At 38.0% G+C, this 18,654-nt stretch overlaps 2 protein-coding genes across 5 annotated transcripts in view; one reads left to right on the forward strand and one right to left on the reverse strand.

The window, feature by feature from the left end:
• LOC149951381 (uncharacterized) overlaps window positions 1–18,654 on the reverse strand; it is a 212,112-nt gene that overhangs the window by 31,268 nt on the left and 162,190 nt on the right. For 3 of the 4 annotated variants that reach the window (XM_090168025.1, XM_090168028.1, XM_090168027.1), the window contains exon 3: window positions 13,753–13,995. In XM_090168025.1, the coding sequence (XP_090024151.1) occupies window positions 13,753–13,957 (205 nt within the window). In that variant the 5' untranslated portion in view covers window positions 13,958–13,995. Of the gene's footprint in view, window positions 1–13,752; window positions 13,996–18,654 lie in introns of those variants that run through there. The other variant, XM_090168026.1, reaches the window with a different exon arrangement.
• LOC149951382 (uncharacterized) overlaps window positions 6,216–18,654 on the forward strand; it is a 435,419-nt gene continuing 422,980 nt past the window's right edge. The window contains exon 1 of the mRNA XM_090168037.1: window positions 6,216–6,223. The gene's annotated coding sequence lies outside the window, so the exon portion shown is untranslated. The remainder of the gene's footprint in view (window positions 6,224–18,654) is intronic.

Below are 18,654 nucleotides of genomic sequence, written 5' to 3' on the forward strand. Positions count from 1 at the left end.
GCACCGATTTCATAGTATGAACTACAACACCTATTTCATAATATGTACTACCACACCGATTTTAGTATGAAATACCACACCGATTTCATTGTATGAACTACCACACCGATTTCATTGTATGATCTACCACACCTAACCCTTAGAATAAACTACCACACCTATCCTTTAGAATGAACTACCACACCGATTTCCTAGTATGAACTACCGCACCGATTTCATAGTATGAACTACAACACCTATTTCATAATATGTACTACCACACCGATTTTAGTATGAAATACCACACCGATTTCATTGTATGAACTACCACACCGATTTCATTGTATGATCTACCACACCTAACCCTTAGAATAAACTACGACACCTATCCTTTAGAATGAACTACCACACCGATTTCCTAGTATGAACTACCGCATCGATTTCATAGTATGAACTACAACACCTATTTCATAATATGTACTACCACACCGATTTTAGTATGAAATACCACACCGATTTCATTGTATGATCTACCACACCTAACCCTTAGAATAAACTACCACACCTATCCTTTAGAATGAACTACCACACCGATTTCCTAGTATGAACTACCACACCGATTTCATAGTATGAACTACAACACCTATTTCATAATATGTACTACCACACCGATTTTAGTATGAACTACCACACCGATTTCATTGTATGATCTACCACACCTAACCCTTAGAATTAACTACCACACCTATCCTTTAGAATGAACTACCACACCGATTTCCTAGTATGAACTACCACACCGATTTCCTAGTATGAACTACCACACCGATTTCATAGTATGAACTACAACACCTATTTCATAATATGTACTACCACACCGATTTTAGTATGAAATACCACACCGATTTCATTGTATGAACTACCACACCGATTTCATTGTATGATCTACCACACCTAACCCTTAGAATAAACTACCACACCTATCCTTTAGAATGAACTACCACACCGATTTCCTAGTATGAACTACCGCACCGATTTCCTAGTATGAACTACCACGCCGATCTCATAGTATGAACTACCACACCGATCTCATAGTATGAACTACCACACCGATTTCATAGTATGGACTACCACACCGATTTTAGTATGAACTACCACACCGATTTCATTGTATGAACTACCACACCGATTTCATTGTATGATCTACCACACCTAACCCTTAGAATAAACTACCGCACCGATTTCCTAGTATGAACTACCACGCCGATCTCCTAGTATGAACTACCACGCCGATCTCATAGTATGAACTACCACGCCGATCTCATAGTATGAACTACCACACCGATCTCATAGTATGAACTACCACACCGATCTCATAGTATGAACTACCACACCGATCTCATAGTATGGACTACCACACCGATCTCATAGTATGGACTACCACACCGATTTTAGTATGGACTACCACACCGATCTCATAGTATGGACTACCACACCGATTTTAGTATGAACTACCACACCGATCTCATAGTATGAACTACCACACCGATCTCATAGTATGAACTACCACACCGATCTCATAGTATGAACTACCACACCGATCTCATAGTATGAACTACCACACCGATCTCATAGTATGAACTACCACGCCGATCTCATAGTATGAACTACCACGCCGATCTCATAGTATGAACTACCACGCCGATCTCATAGTATGAACTACCACGCCGATCTCATAGTATGAACTACCACGCCGATCTCATAGTATGAACTACCACGCCGATCTCATAGTATGAACTACCACGCCGATCTCATAGTATGAACTACCACGCCGATCTCATAGTATGAACTACCACGCCGATCTCATAGTATGAACTACCACGCCGATCTCATAGTATGAACTACCACGCCGATCTCATAGTATGAACTACCACGCCGATCTCATAGTATGAACTACCACGCCGATCTCATAGTATGAACTACCACGCCGATCTCATAGTATGAACTACCACGCCGATCTCATAGTATGAACTACCACGCCGATCTCATAGTATGAACTACCACGCCGATCTCATAGTATGAACTACCACGCCGATCTCATAGTATGAACTACCACGCCGATCTCATAGTATGAACTACCACGCCGATCTCATAGTATGAACTACCACGCCGATCTCATAGTATGAACTACCACGCCGATCTCATAGTATGAACTACCACGCCGATCTCATAGTATGAACTACCACGCCGATCTCATAGTATGAACTACCACGCCGATCTCATAGTATGAACTACCACGCCGATCTCATAGTATGAACTACCACACCGATCTCATAGTATGAACTACCACACCGATCTCATAGTATGAACTACCACACCGATCTCATAGTATGAACTACCACACCGATCTCATAGTATGAACTACCAACTCATCTCATAGAATGAACTACCAACTCATCTCTTAGAATGAACTACCAACTCATCTCTTAGAATGAACTACCAACTCATCTCTTAGAATGAACTACCACATCTACATCATAGTATGAACTACCACATCTACATCATAGTATGAACTACCACATCTACATCATAGTATGAACTACCACATCTACATCATAGTATGAACTACCACATCTACATCATAGTATGAACTACCACATCTACATCATAGTATGAACTACCACATCTACATCATAGTATGAACTACCACATCTACATCATAGTACGAACTACTGCTCCTATCCCTTAGTACGAACTCCCACATTGGCCTCATAATTATTAATTACCCCATCTACGTCACAGTATGAACTATCACATCTACGTCACAGTATGAACTATCACATCGACTTCATATAATAAAATGTCAATCATTGCATAAGTATTAACAAGCACATCTACGTCACCTATCCCTTACAAGTGTTAGTATAAAATATTACATCTTCCTCATCACACCGACCTCACGGTATTAACTACCACCTTAGTATGAATTGTCATGCTAACCCCATTGTATGAACTGTCACACAGTATGAACTATAACAACCACTTAGTTTTAACAGGAATCCATATGTGGCTCTTTAATTCGAACCCAATTATGATTATAATATTTTATGGCAGGAATCCATACCTCTAGTTGGAATGCTTATCCTGCCGTATCGCGTGTGGTGATGTATATCAGTTCGTATTTCTTAGGATAGATGGCGCTGCAGTTCTCCACAAATTCACGAAACTACCACCTTTTCAGCCCCCCTGGACTTTATAGTTTCGCCTATTACATATTTATTCTTGGTGCATATATCTATACTTGGAACTGCGTCGTTGATGACGTAGGGGGGCAAACTACGTATACCGAAAGATTTCGAAATAAGTTGGGTATGATGTAGCTAACTACCAAATCCCATTAGTCAGGTAGCTCGACACGTTGATGGCAGGCAACGATTGATATTTTAAAAAGTTTCCTATTTGCAATCGAGCAGTGAAAGCTATTGTGGAACTTTAACGAGCCATCTGCAGTTCGTAGGCGGACATCATCGGCGTGGGTGGCTGCGGAACCGACAATTATTTATCGCCGCTGTCGTGGTTGAATTTGGCACACGACGTCGCTCCAGATGCCATTCGTAATAGCCAAGCAGTAGGAGGTCATGGAACTCTTCCGCGAAATCCCTGTCGCCGCAGAAGCAACACCCGCGCTAATTCGGACGGTGTCAACGTTACGTAAATCACCTTACTGAGATCGACAATAAACGAACATTTCGAATTATTCATAATTAATAAATAATTAATAATAACAGAAGTCTACCGTATATCTCAATATAACAAGGCGGTAAAAGATGACTTAAGCCTGTGTTGTTTAGAGGTCGGGGACGGCTAATCATTATCCATGTTTAAATTGATTTTTTTCGGGAAAAAATGTAAACCAAGAAATTTACCGGTTAATATTTCGGAAAATGATTAAAAAACATGTATTATTCGTAAAACTTGAGCTTTTTAGCGAAAAAACGTCGTTTTCCGATTAATTTTACAAATTTATCAAAAAATTAATCGGATAATACAGAAATATAAATTAGTTAATTAATCCATGGAGTAGTTAAAGGTTTAAGGTTATTTACAAAAAGCTGGCCTCATGCATGGGCCAAATATGTGAAGAGGTCTAAAGGAGTCATGTTTTCGTTTAAGCAGACGACAAAGCTACATTACTCCCTCTACACCTCCTTTCGAGAAGGAGTAAAAAGTGTAACCTTAGAGCTCTGGAACAAGCGAACAAAATTCGGGACAGGGTAAATCTTACCCCGAGAACAGGCGAATAAAACGTTTTAGGGTAAAAAGTTTACACTTTTTGTCCTCGGACAAGCGAAAAAAAAACCACCTACTTGATCAAAACGTTTTACGAATAATTTTGAGAGCTTTATCTATTGAATAAAAGTTAACCATCCCCGAACTCCAGTGTTGTTGTAAGACCCAAAAGTGTGTCAACTCTACCTTTAAAATTTTTACTGAGGGCTAATCTCTCAATAGACTACAGAGCCTACTAGTAGGAATAGTACTAGCAAGGCTATATTTAGTCTATGGTATGGCGCGATTTTGAAAATTGAAATTCCTTAATATAAATTTTATACATAACATTTTATAACGATATTTTTGGTGTGAGAGAAATGTTACTTTTGGCCTTGAAATGGGTTATTGTCATTTATTCACGAAAGTTTAAAAGGGGTATTATTAAGCCTTGGCTCAAATCAATAGCTTCCTCATTGGGTACTTTTAAACCAGCTAAATACGCGAACTGGGTATAGTTTGCGAATAGCCTTTAAATCTATATAATAGAAGAGCTTTGCCTGGAAAAACGAATTCGAGCTTAGAACTAAAAACATTTTCTGCATTTTTATTTTAAGAGCAAACCTCATTTATTTTATTTGCCCCCCTCCCCCCTGTGTGCCACTATTTTAATTAAGTTTATTAATTAATTATTTTAATTAAAATAAGAAAGGCTATAGTGTAGTACTTGCATGGTACGATACAACCTAGGGTCAAAAGCTAGAGGTCGGGGATGGTTAACTTTTATTCAATAGATAAAGATCTCAAAATTATTCGAAAAATGTTTTGATCAAGTAATTTATATTTCTGTTTTATCCGATTAATTTTTTGATAAATTTGTAAAATTAATCGGAAAAACGACGTTTTTTTCGATAAAAAGCTAAAATTTTACGAATAATACATGTTTTTTAACCATTTTCCGAAATATTAACCGGTAAATTTCGTTGTTGATTTTTTTCCCGGAAAAATCAAATTAAACATGGATAATAATTAACCGTCCCCGACCTCTATCAAAAGAGACATAAGACCCAAAAGTGTGTCAACTCTTCCTTTGCGCCGTTTAAAAATATTTACTGAGAGCTAGTCTCACAATAGACTACATAGCCTACTAGTTGACAAAGTACTAGCAGCGGGATATTTAGTCTATGGTCTGGCGCGATTTCCTCTCTTCGATTTACGTTCTAAAGGGACTCACACGGCGGCGCTGGGGTGGAGAAAATTTCATATTTTGATGACGTATTTTTCAATCCCTCTCCCACTCCCTCTTTTTACTTAGCGACAAGCTACCATTAAACATTAGACAAGATTATTCTAATTTAAGGTTGGAAATTTAGAGAAGGACTCCCCCCCCCCTTTCAAATATAAGGTTGGATATCGGGCGCAAATTTCGAACAACTTTAATCGTTCTTGCACGCGAGCGCCATCTAGGTGATTCAAATTATTAGGTACTTAAATTAACAAAATATAATTATGCAATTTATTTCGAATAAATATTTATATATAATATTTAATTTTTATTTTGGCTCATAAAAGTAATTTAATTTGATAAATTACTTTCGAGATTAATAGACTCCACCAGGAGCCACCAAGAAAAACTGGTTATCCTTGATTTTCCTAAAGTTTTTTCATTATTTTGTTGTTCAAAACATTATTTCCCTGATATTTGTTAGTTTTTCTGCTTTTTCCACCTTATTCACAGTTGAGAAAGCGATCTAAATATATTTCTGATGCTGACCACATTTGTTTATAATTTTTCAAAAGTTTATTTATTTACAATAGATGGCGCTGTCTACAAATTCCAAAAATTTTACCCTTTTCTACTCAGGTGGGCAATAGGGTCGTTATCTAACCTTATAGTTGAATAGCCTTGATTATACCGCACCATAAGTTTATAATATACTAGGTCTCTTTAAGTTAGAATCCGCCATCAACCATCAGAGTCGGTATACGTGACTCCCTGCGGCGACTTTTTGCCCTATCTTTTTAACTTCTTCAACTTCCGTCGATGAATACGAGACGAACCGAAGCCAGTGTGGTCAGATTGTGGGAAATTTTCAATATTGTGGGAATTTTTGGGGTCCATTTTGGCTCTGTGGGGAAAAGGTAATTTTTTTTCAAAAACGTTGATTTTGTGAGAATTTTCACTTCTGCGGGTATTTATCCTATGTTTTTTAAATTTGACTTTCAATAGACGGTAAAATAAATGGGGGTGGAATTTTAAACCGTCATTGCCACTTAAAAACTGGACACTAGCCAGGGAGGGAATACGGGATTGGTTGGTATTGGAGCATGCGCAGAGACCAATTTTTAACTGTCGCCGAGTAACAAATATCTAAATCGTGATTCTTCGTAGAGCACGTGCCGCCATCTAAGTAAACTAACCGTTATATTTCGGGAATAAAAGCTAGACAAAATGGTTGTTTAACTGTAAATTTACCTATAACTTGAATTCTTTAAATTAAAAAACAAATTATTAACTGAGATCAATCGTAATAGACGTGAAAAACGGTTGAAATGACTTCCGTGACAATTAAAGTCGCGAAGCGGGGAGGCTGGCCGCCATGCTGTCACGAAACGTTTCCCCTTTTTCCGTACCCTCAAATTCAAAAACCCTTCAGAGGCTGGGAAGCCGTTGGAATTTATTTTACCGTCTATAGAAAGCTCAAAATTATCTAGAGCTGGGTATTATCGTGAATCTCAGGATTTTATACATAATATAAAGGAGGCGCATCCTAATACTTACAATCAAATGTCAATCAATGCATGGGCCTAACAACCAAAATGTTTAAAAATTGTAATTTCAATAAAATTTTACTTTAAAAAGTTCATTTTCCAAAAAATTTAAACATTACGGCTGGTTTTCCGTTCGTTTCCGTTGGGGGCGCGGCTAAATAGGGGTGTGGGAATTCGAGAAAAATTAACTATCCAGCAACGGGAATTTTGTGCTAGAACCTGGAACACGTTGCCCACAGACATCGAGAGGCCTCTGTTCAGTTCACTATTCCGCATTTTCACTCTTTAGTGTCTGAATTTCTTTTGATAAATTGGCTGAATCAAAATTCTTAACTATCACTCTCCTTTTTTTTTAAATATTTCTTAAATATATTTTTTAATTGATTCTGTATCTATTCAATCGTGTAATTTTTTTTGTTTGTTCTGTCCCGGTAACCACCAGGAATAGGCTTTGCCTCCGTGGTTGCCCGCAAAGCTTGTGTTTTTGCAAAATAAATATTATTATTATTATTATTATTAACACTGACAGAAGCGCGCAAACGACGCTTGTTTGAAATTGGACACGGGCGGCGATGGGTTTGTGGGCTGGCGAAATCCTTGATTTGGGGGAAATTTAGGCGAAACAACTATAATGTGTCAACATTTTGGAATAATATTTTATTCGTTTCAATATGAACAGGGATTGTCGTAAAATATTGGAAGTTTAAAGATTATATCTTCGCGACAACTCGCGTTAGGCTTAACGAGCTTCGATCCCGTCGTTGAAACGAAACAGGAACAGGATTTCACAGGCAAGCTCATACTTCGATTTTTCGCCATCAGATGGCGACTTCGACGTCTTGGGAGAAATCGCTGTTAACGCACAGCCTATGTACGATTCTAACTTATAGGGAGTTAGTATATTATAAACTTACGACCTTACTGACACACTTTTGGGTTTTATGTCACTTTGGGTAGTAGTTTAGCTTGTTAGTTCTTTAACTGCGGATGCTAAAAGCTTTTTAAACTGATTTTTCAAATTACTTATTAAAGAAAACATAGTGCAGCTAGACGAAATTCAGCATAAAGCAAATTTTCTAAAACTATTACAGGGGGAAAATTAGTTATTAATTAGTACATATTCCTACGCGGTGTAATTTTAACAATTTCCGCGCGGTAAACTTTGACGGGGTGCTCACCTCCGTTGTTTGGTTTGGAAAATTCGCGCCCAATGGAATACGCGCCCAATGGAATACGCGCCCAATGGAATACGCGCCCAATGGAATACGCGCCCAATGGAATACGCGTCGAGCCAACGAAGGCACATGTTTCATTTTTACGGTCTAGATACGAATACTTGTCTCCTTAGAGATTATAAATAAATAAAAACTATGTAATGCAAATTAAAGAAATAATTGCTTTATGATTAAAAATTAAAGAAATAATTGCTGTGTAAGGAAAAATTAAACAAATAATTGGTATATAAGGAAAAATTAAAGAAATAATTGCTGTGTAAGGAAAAATTAATGAAATAATTGCTATGTAAGGAAAAATTAAAGAAATAATTGCTGTATAAGGAAAAATTAAAGAAATAATTGCAATGTAAGGAAAAATTAAAGAAATAATTGCAATGTAAGGAAAAATTAAAGAAATAATTGCTGTATAAGGAAAAATTAAAGAAATAATTGCTTTATGATTAAAAATTAAAGAAATAATTGCTATATAATTAAAAATTAAATAATTGCTATATAATTAAAAATTAAATAATTGCTATATAATTAAAAATTAAATAATTGCTATATAATTAAAAATTAAATAATTGCTATATAATTAAAAATTAAATAATTGCTATATAATTAAAAATTAAATAATTGCTATATATTTAAAAATTAAATAATTGCTATATATTTAAAAATTAAATAATTGCTATATAATTAAAAATTAAATAATTGCTATATATTTAAAAATTAAATAATTTCTAAATAATGAAAAATTAAAAGCAACGGTCACACTTGAGCTTCAAACCCAGTTTAGGTCGGTTTGAATGCCAGTTTTGACCGCCGACGATAATTACTGGTTCACACTTGCGAAATAACTTCACCCCGGTTCCCTTAACGTCATTTCAAATGACCATAATTTTTAAAATATTAAAATTTATCCCAAAACAATTAGTTAATCATGTTTACTATACATACAGTAATGTTATTTGATAATATTTAGAATTTTAATCCCATTATTTTTAAAACATGAGCAATTTGACTTCCCCGCCTTGTCGTTTTGAAAGCGATTCTAAGCGAACCGACTTGGACGAGTTGCTTCCCGAACCAACACGAAGCGATTTCTCACGCTGGTTTTGAAAACCAGTTATCTAAACGAAACGATTTTAGGGGTAAGTGTGAACGTGGCTTTAGTAAAGCGATTAAACCGGAAATGTCAATTCAATTGCGTTATCTACAATTTCTAATTTATGGAGCACCTGGCGCCACATATCCCTAGTGGATGTTTTCAAACTCAACGCAGGAGTAGTTCGAAGGTTTCACCCAGTGCCACAAGCTTGGATCGAACCCGGCTCCTCTTGCGAAATTATATAACTTTTTAATTTAAAGCAAGTGTCGGCTCGACGTGAAGTAACTCTTTTTTTTCAATAGATGTCGCTAGCTTCGAAATAAAAAAGGCAGTACTTAAAGGTACCCCTCGCGTTGATTGGATCGTTTGAAAATTGGCCAATAACATAAATTACGGCAATTATAAACAATATTTTTATGTAAGTATAGTATAAGTCTTATTTTAATACTCTACAATAGCTCTCTGACGACGTTATCATTTGGCTATTTTGAATTTTAGCTTCCTTTGCCATAAATAGATGGCACCACGCTCTCGAGTAATGTCGCGTTTATTCGAAGAATCGGCTAGGGGCCTTTTCATAATACAGGTGGCAATGATAGAGCCGACAGTTGCTTTAATAATTAGAACATAAGTTATTAACTGAAATACTAAAATTTGCTTTGTAGCTATTAAATTGTTCTTCTTTAGCTGACATCCAGTCTAACCTTAATTGCCCCGAAGATAGGGAGGAGATGTGGCTGAGTTGACAAAAGGACGACCCTACTCGGAATTTAGCAATCAATGAAACCAAAAAATATTTCGCTAATGAACTCTGAAAAGTTTTGCGAATAGTTATTAATAGCTAATTTCCACACTCCACCTAATCATACGAAACTGACCCCTAAAAATGCTCTTTAGAAATGTTTAGGTCGTTATTACAATCAAAAGTACATAGAATAGTCGTAAGAGATAAGTTCCTATACTACGAATTGAAATAAGCTTGAAATTGCTACTACACTCGGGGGGTAAAAGTCGAAAATGTTCAAGACTCATTGTTCCACTACAAATCGGTACGAGGGGTCGGAGACCGTCGGACACTTGCCATTATTTTGTACGGGATTTCGGGATTTCGTAGAGATTTTGGCGATTTTATCATTACACGTAGAATTGATTTTGGGATTTCAATGTTAATTTACCATAGTGAGAGTTAAAAGATTTTGCGATTTTAGACAAAGTGTACGGGATTTTGGTAAATGTCCGACCCCTCGAATCGGTAACAGTTTTTCACAAATTGGATTGTTCATGAGTGGAACTCTAATGTTAAATCGGTATAGCTCTAGCAATTTAATTATTTTAAAATTTTAAATGTCACCCCTTAAATTGGTTTATCGAAACTTTGGACGAAGTTCTTTAAAATTTTGTTTTTTTCTCTTAAATGTAAACTGGAGTTCTTTCAAGAATTTCCAAGCAATTCTCTCTTAAGGGGGAAGAATACAGTAAAAGCCTCTTTTTCGTTCAAGCTGAACGTTTCTGCTTTAACAATTACACAATTGAATTATCTTTTTCTTATTAGGCTGAACCTTCCTCTAGTGCTTACAATAATTTTGATAATTCTAATATTAATAGTTAACGATATATAAGGTCCTAACTAAAGGGTAGTTTGGGTGCTTGTCCAACTTGTTTAGCTCCGGGGTTCGAATTAAAACGTAATAACTTAATTATTTTAAGCACTAAACAAGAGGCTGCTCTACACTTAAATATTAATTTTATAAGTTAAAATACAAAAATACAAGAGTTCAGCTTGAAATACCGCGAAAGTAGACAATGGCCACTGTAGTCTTCCCCCTTAACCTTAGGGTTTTTAATTTTATTTTATTATAGCACAACAAGTGCATATACTTTGTATTTCCTGTACAATAAATTCCTATTGGGGTACTTTTCATCAAATAATTATATTACGTACTTCTGTTACATAGACAACCTTGTCTGTCGTCATGATCTACTATAAATTTTATAAGCAATAAAAATCTTTGCTTTTGAATTAATTATCGGCTGCTGTGGTACGAAACTGTCTCGTTAATTCCGAGAAGATAGTTGTACTATAAATGGGCACAATAGAGCTTCATTATTAATCATGGCGCCGACAGAGAGCGCAAATGAGCAGTGATGGGCACGCTCCACTCAGTTGAGAGCCGGTCTATTGAGAGCGGAATTGCAGATGTGCCTCCGTATTTAGATATTAATTTTAACGAGATATTACAGAATTAAAATATTCAATTGGTTAAATGAGCAGAAGAGAAAACAGTATAAAATTTTATATTACAAGTTTCTACAACTGGTTTTGTTGCTGATATAATTAAAATGATCAAATTTGTTTGGAGTATTTTAAAAAAATGTAATTAGTTTTCGATGTTCGGTGAGCTGTTTGATGAACGGAATCCAATATTTATATTGAGCTGAGCGTGAGAGCGCTTTCGCCGTAATCAATTCGATATTGAGAAAATGAGAAAGCCGGTACTTTGTTTAGAAAATTAAGTGAGATACGAGATGAGCTATCATTAAATATGTCTGTTCCGAGTGAGACAAATGAGCGTTTCGCGAGTTGAGAAGAGCGTGAGAGAGAAATGAGCGTTTCGCGAGCTGAGAATGGATATCGAGAAAATGCCCATCGCAGAAAATGAGTGTCAGTTCCACCTTCGAACGGGAACAATGACTGCTAATATCGATCTGGCTTTAACGATATTAATACGGAGGGAAGCGCGTTATTGTGGGATTAGCCATTTCGTAAGTCCAATAATGGACACTAAGGAACATTTGGTAATGAGAAATTGAAGTATTGAACTTCATTAAAAGTGGTCGAGATTTCACGTGATAGCTTTTAAACAAAATATTACTTGTACTTTCTTTACTTCGCAATATGTAGACAAATGTGGGCAATTTCAATTATAATTCGATCAACTTGCGAGTATTTCCGTGGAAAACTGAACCAACAACACTCCAGTCAGATGCCTGACCTGACTGAAGAAGGTTCTAAGGAAAATTGTCAGTCGAACCACGTCAGTTTCATGGAACCAATGAGAGCGAGTTATTCTCCTTAAGTTGAAATTAATAAAATCCGCGTACTATTCTCGTCCGTTCGACCTAATCCGCGTACTATTCTCGTCCGTTCGACCTAATCCGCGTACTATTCTCGTCAGTTCGACCTAATCCGCGTACTATTCTCGTCAGTTCGACCTAATCCGCGTACTATTCTCGTCAGTTCGACCTAATCCGCGTACTATTCTGGTCCGTTCGACTTAATCCGCGTACTATTCTGGTCCGTTCGACCTAATCCGCGTACTATTCTGGTCCGTTCGACCTAATCCGCGTACTATTCTCGTCCGTTCGACCTAATCCGCGTACTATTCTCGTCCGTTCGACCTAATCCGCGTACTATTCTCGTCCGTTCGACCTAATCCGCGTACTATTCTCGTCCGTTCGACCTAATCCGCGTACTATTCTCGTCAGTTCGACCTAATCCGCGTACTATTCTCGTCAGTTCGACCTAATCCGCGTACTATTCTCGTCAGTTCGACCTAATCCGCGTACTATTCTCGTCAGTTCGACCTAATCCGCGTACTATTCTCGTCAGTTCGACCTAATCCGCGTACTATTCTCGTCAGTTCGACCTAATCCGCGTACTATTCTCGTCAGTTCGACCTAATCCGCGTACTATTCTCGTCAGTTCGACCTAATCCGCGTACTATTCTCGTCAGTTCGACCTAATCCGCGTACTATTCTCGTCCGTTCGACCTAATCCGCGTACTATTCTCGTCCGTTCGACCTAATCCGCGTACTATTCTCGTCAGTTCGACCTAATCCGCGTACTATTCTCGTCAGTTCGACCTAATCCGCGTACTATTCTCGTCAGTTCGACCTAATCCGCGTACTATTCTCATCCGTTCGACCTAATCCGCGTACTATTCTCGTCCGTTCGACCTAATCCGCGTACTATTCTCGTCCGTTCGACCTAATCCGCGTATTATTCTCGTCAGTTCGACCTAATCCGCGTACTATTCTCGTCCGTTCGACCTAATCCGCGTACTATTCTCGTCCGTTCGACCTAATCCGCGTACTATTCTCGTCAGTTCGACCTAATCCGCGTACTATTCTCGTCAGTTCGACCTAATCCGCGTACTATTCTCGTCGGTTCGACCTAATCCGCGTACTATTCTCGTCGGTTCGACCTAATCTCTACGTAATCACGACCTAATTTTTGCGTTCTTAATAATCTTCTCTTACTCTCTATGTAATCCTCGTAATCTCGGCGTACTCCGAGCAGCCTTGGAGTACTCGTCCTAATCTCAAAGCACGTAATCGGTGTACAAGGAAAATCTCCTTGACCCGGGGCTTCGTGTACGATACAAAGCTGGAAAGAGACCATGGACTGACCTTGTCGTTCGAGGCAGTTGCCATAATCGGCGGCTCTTTGCGGCGGCAGTCGAGGCGGCGGCGGCGGGTAGACGGAGTTGCTGGAATCGGGCTGCGTCTGCCGCAGCTGGTTGGGCCGGTGGTAGTGTCCGACGACGGCGGCGCTCAGGGGCAAGCATCCGAACAAGAGCAGCAGGGAAACAGTCGCCGCTCCACAGGCACTCATGTTAGATTGACGCCCATCGTCATTCGCCAGCTACCTGGCTGCAATCACAGAAAACACACATTTAGGCAAACACCTCTCAAGGAGAAACAGCACTCTACTATCATAAGCTTATAATTACGATCCACATAAGTGAACAAGTCGATCAACAGATAATCAGAAAGTGGTTAGCCTAGCTAAAACTAATTTCCTAGTGGGTTGGTGCAGTGGCTTAGCCAGAAATTCGTCAAGGGGGGGTCGAAGTACGTGAATGTTAAGAGGGGGTCGAGAAGGGGTAGAAATTTAGTACAGTCAAAGGTTGGCCCAAGGGGGGTCTGAACCGGAAACCAGCCATGTCTACGCCACTGGGTTGATGGAGTGGTTAGCACTTTCGCCTAGCAGCAAGAGGAGCCGGGTTCGATACCAGCTTGTGGCACTGGGTGAAAACTCTGAACAACTACTTCCGCGTTGAGTTTGCAAGGTCACTCCCCACTGGTTAAAGGGGTTTCCCTTTCCATAAAAACCTTGTAGAGGTTAACGGGAATAGTTACTGTAGGGATTAAGGAACTGTTGGCTCGAGTGGCATTGTAACCCGGTCATCTTAATTAATGGCTTTAAAGGTCACTTGATGACTCGGACCTTGGGTATAAGCCTAGCTGATTATTATTATTATTATTATTAGTTCAGAACAGATGCCCCAGGGCGAAATATAACACTCTCAAGTAGACGAGCCCAGCTGATTTTCACCGATTTTGTTTAATTTCGGGGGATAAGTAGACGAGCCCCGCTGATTTTCACCGATTTTGTTTAATTTCGGGGGATAAGTAGACGAGCCCAGCTGATTTTCACCGATTTTGTTTAAATTCGGGGGATAAGTAGACGAGCCCCGCTGATTTTCACCGATTTTGTTTAAATTCGGGGGATAAGTAGACCTTTACGAAAATTAAAATTTCCCAAAAAGGAAAAATTTAAAATATTAAAAAATTATATTAAAAAAATTGTACATTCCGGTTAATTTGAGTAAATACGTGTACAATTTTTTTAATATAATTTATTTTTTAATATTTTAATGTTTTTCTTCCATAGGGAAAGTAGATTTTAAGTAATCAAAAACGTCATCAGCAGCAATATCAAAACAAGAAAGCCAATGTTACTTTATAGAAAGGCCTATTAAATAAGTTTTTAGTAAATATCTGAAATTTTTCTTATCCGTTTTTCATCTTCTTACAAAAAGCCCGATTTTTACCAAAATAAGGTTTAAGTATTAGAATTTAAAGTCTATAAATGGATGCATCGTATCGTGGAAATATTTTGGGGAGGTTCAAATCCCGTATATTTTGGTAAACATGTTTTGGGGCGCATCGGAGAAAGAGAATTCGTATAAAGTGTACGCCTCTGGCGCGCTCACTCAATTTTCCAAGTAAGCCCGGCGTAGCGACGGCCCATCGGACATATATCTCGTTCATTTCCGAAGAAGCTATTTCCAAAAAGAATCCGTTTTTCTTGGTGTTCGAGAGAGGAAACGAAAAGATAACACATTTACAAAGTTACAGAGATTGGGATTACTTGGTACATTATTGATACCCGTTCGCTGAATTCTTACGAATTCATTATGATTTATTTGAATATAAGATACAGCTATTATTTCGAAATATATCCAATTTTAACTCTGGGTTCTATAACAGCTGGTGCGAAAACGTACTACACTTTAATCTTAGTCGAACGACCTAGAAGCTGATTATTAAATTTCAAAAAAATGTTTTTAAATATACTAAGTTATTTTGTTGGTGCTTATACAAACTACACTTTGAACTTAGTCGAACGAAGTAAAGCTGATTATTCAATTTCAATTTTTTTTTTAAAAGAGCGCCAGAGAGCTTCAAAGTGTGGCCTACTAGCCCCTGGAAGTATACTTAAACAAGCGCCAAACCAAGCACCAGGGAAATGCGAACATTAAGGTTTGGGTTTGTGTGATAGGTGAAAAAGGACTGTCAACACATTGAGGTAACCAGCGTAAAAAACTAAACTTTAACAGTATATAAAGTCCCTGCTGCTTTGTTTTGCGCTTGTTGCAGCCTACTTCCAGGGGCTAGTAGGCCACACTTTGAAGCTCTCTGGCGCTCTTTTCACTCATCGAGGGAAAATGGGGGAATAGGCATACTTCTCAACTCACCCCCCTACAACTCTTTAAATTTTTTGCATAACCTTTTGAAACACCCTGTATATTCTTGCTTTAAATATAAATAATTATGGCTAACATATCTTTTTAAAATATGTTATTTTCAACATAAACAATAGTGACGTCACGGAAATGATAATAGAGAGGTTAAGCAGATCACTCTAGAGTCACGTGAGCATTTTCGACGTTTTATTTTTCCCGTTGGTATTTCCATGGCCAGCCCATTCGCCGAAATTCCGTGAGCCAGCTATAGCTATAATATTCCGCTAGGGGCGCTCAACTCATACAGATATCTTTGCTCGTAGGTTAACATAGAAACGTCATCGAATATGTTGGCCGCTATAGTGCGAGATCAAAGTTGGCCGTGGTACTTCGGAGTCGAATATTTCACAACTTCAAGACGAAGCAATATTTATGTCGAGCTTACGTGGCACGTCGTAATATATTTTAAGTGTTTAAATAAAAATGCTGATAATTATAATTTTCCAACTCCACGGAATCGAGAGTTATCACAACTTATTACTAGTTAAAAAGCGTAAATACTTGTTTGAATTGAAGTACGCCTAGGCCTTGTACAATTAAGACGAATTTGGCAAGAGTAGACAAAGAGTTACTTTTTAGGTACAGCCGGGCACACGAAGAAACAAATAATTGTGTTTCGACAACACTAGTACCAGGGTGAGAAATAAGGGTTTTTTTTAAACTGGACCTGTGGCCAATAGAGCCTAGGTAGTTTAATTAAAAAACTGGCTACTTACCATTTTTAACCTTCAAAATCAGGCTTTCATCATTTATGGTCAAATTATCTATTCTTGACAATATGTGGTAAATTCGCTTCTGTGTGTAGTGTAGAGTAGACAGACTCACGACACCCAGTCACCTACCCATACACACAATAGACACGAGGCCAAGCACACGGCATAGAAGCAAAGACCAAACAATTTTAGGGATTAATATAGTATTTTTTTAATGAACTAAAATCTTAAAGGGAAAAAACTTGGAATTAATTAAGTGGTCACCAGGGCCACTAACACCCCAAGCATTTAATTTTTAAACTGGCCCAGCTAATTTTTAAACTGGCGATTGGCCGGTGATAGTGCCTTATTTCTCACACTGACTAGTACCAATACATAACGCCTGTTTTAGTATTGTTCAAACGACTTTTTCAATTCCGTGGGTTAACGGACTACGTTTTCTTCCGCCTGCCACCCTTTAAATTTACTTTCCTTCCAAACAAATACCCTGGTGGTGGGCCAACAGCAGAACACGTGGGCCCACCACCAAGGTATTGGTTTGGAAGGAAAGTAAATTTAAAGGGTGACACGCGGATGAAAACCACCTAGGCCTTTAACGAAAGGTGCGCGATTTGTTAAAATTTCATTGCAAACGATCTTGATTGCGTTAGCCGGCGAACTGAAAGCGCGCTTAACAGATTTCAAACGTCGAGGTACTCTCGAAGTTGTTGTTAAAACTCCTAAAGCGCTTTGCTTAACCTCTCTAATAATAATAATCAGCTAAGCTAATACCCAACTAACCGCTATTGACTTGTAAAGCCAATTACCGGTGGCCGAGTTATATTAATTAGGAGGGTGGCGGCAAGACCTTCAAGCCACGCGAGCCAACAGCTCCCTACACTTACTATTACCGTTAACCACAGTAAGTTTTTATGGATAGGTGAGACCGAAGAACTCGGGGGAAAACCCCTCTAGCATAATATGGAAAATATAAATTTTTAAAAGCACTTTAAAGTTCATTTTATCTCAGGCAATATATTTAAACTTATCTAATATTACTTTAGAACTTTCCCCGTCTTTGGAAATAATATTTGGGTAGAAAAACATCCTATTCAATTTCATTTTCTGTCGAAAATCTGCAGCTCGAGTGGTTTTGAACAGTACATATTGATTCAAGCTGAAATAGGCAAATAAAAAGCCCACAAATTGAATAAAAAATTAACGCAATGAAAGATGGGACGAGAGAGCCGAACCAAAGTGTTGAGAGAGTGTTCATACGTACCCTCGGAAACGTTTTGCCTCGTTTCGATCTCGCTGCGGTTCTTAGCGTTTGTTCTCACGTTAGATTTCCAGTTTGTTATGCAAAAAGCTGGAAGATTTTCTTGTAAAATATTGACCAAAAGTTTATTAGGCGCAAAAAATCCACGATTGTCGTTTATATTAAAAATTAAAGAACGTTGTTCGCAAATAACCGACTCGATGACGTCACGAATCGCTTCCAAAATGGTGGACGAAGCGATCTGAAACGCTGGGACGCGCAACGGTCACTGTTCACACGACGGCACGCAAACCAGTGTTTCCACTTTGCGGCAAAAAAGGGCGTTTTCGGCGAAAACTGTTTTGGTGAGCACCAGAAAAGGCGATAAAAAATAAATATATTGCCTACATCTAAGATTGAAAATAAAGAGAAGAAACTTATGCAGTAACAATAAAGGAAATGAAGGTTAGAGTTCGGAGTTTGGATAAATATTAACCACTTATTTTATTTTTATCCATACCCTACAATTATCCGAAAATATAAATTAATT

Source organism: Leiobunum rupestre, chromosome 3, assembly GCF_980474605.1.
Source record: "Leiobunum rupestre chromosome 3, qqLeiRupe1.1.hap1, whole genome shotgun sequence".
Lineage (NCBI taxonomy): Eukaryota > Metazoa > Arthropoda > Arachnida > Opiliones > Sclerosomatidae > Leiobunum > Leiobunum rupestre.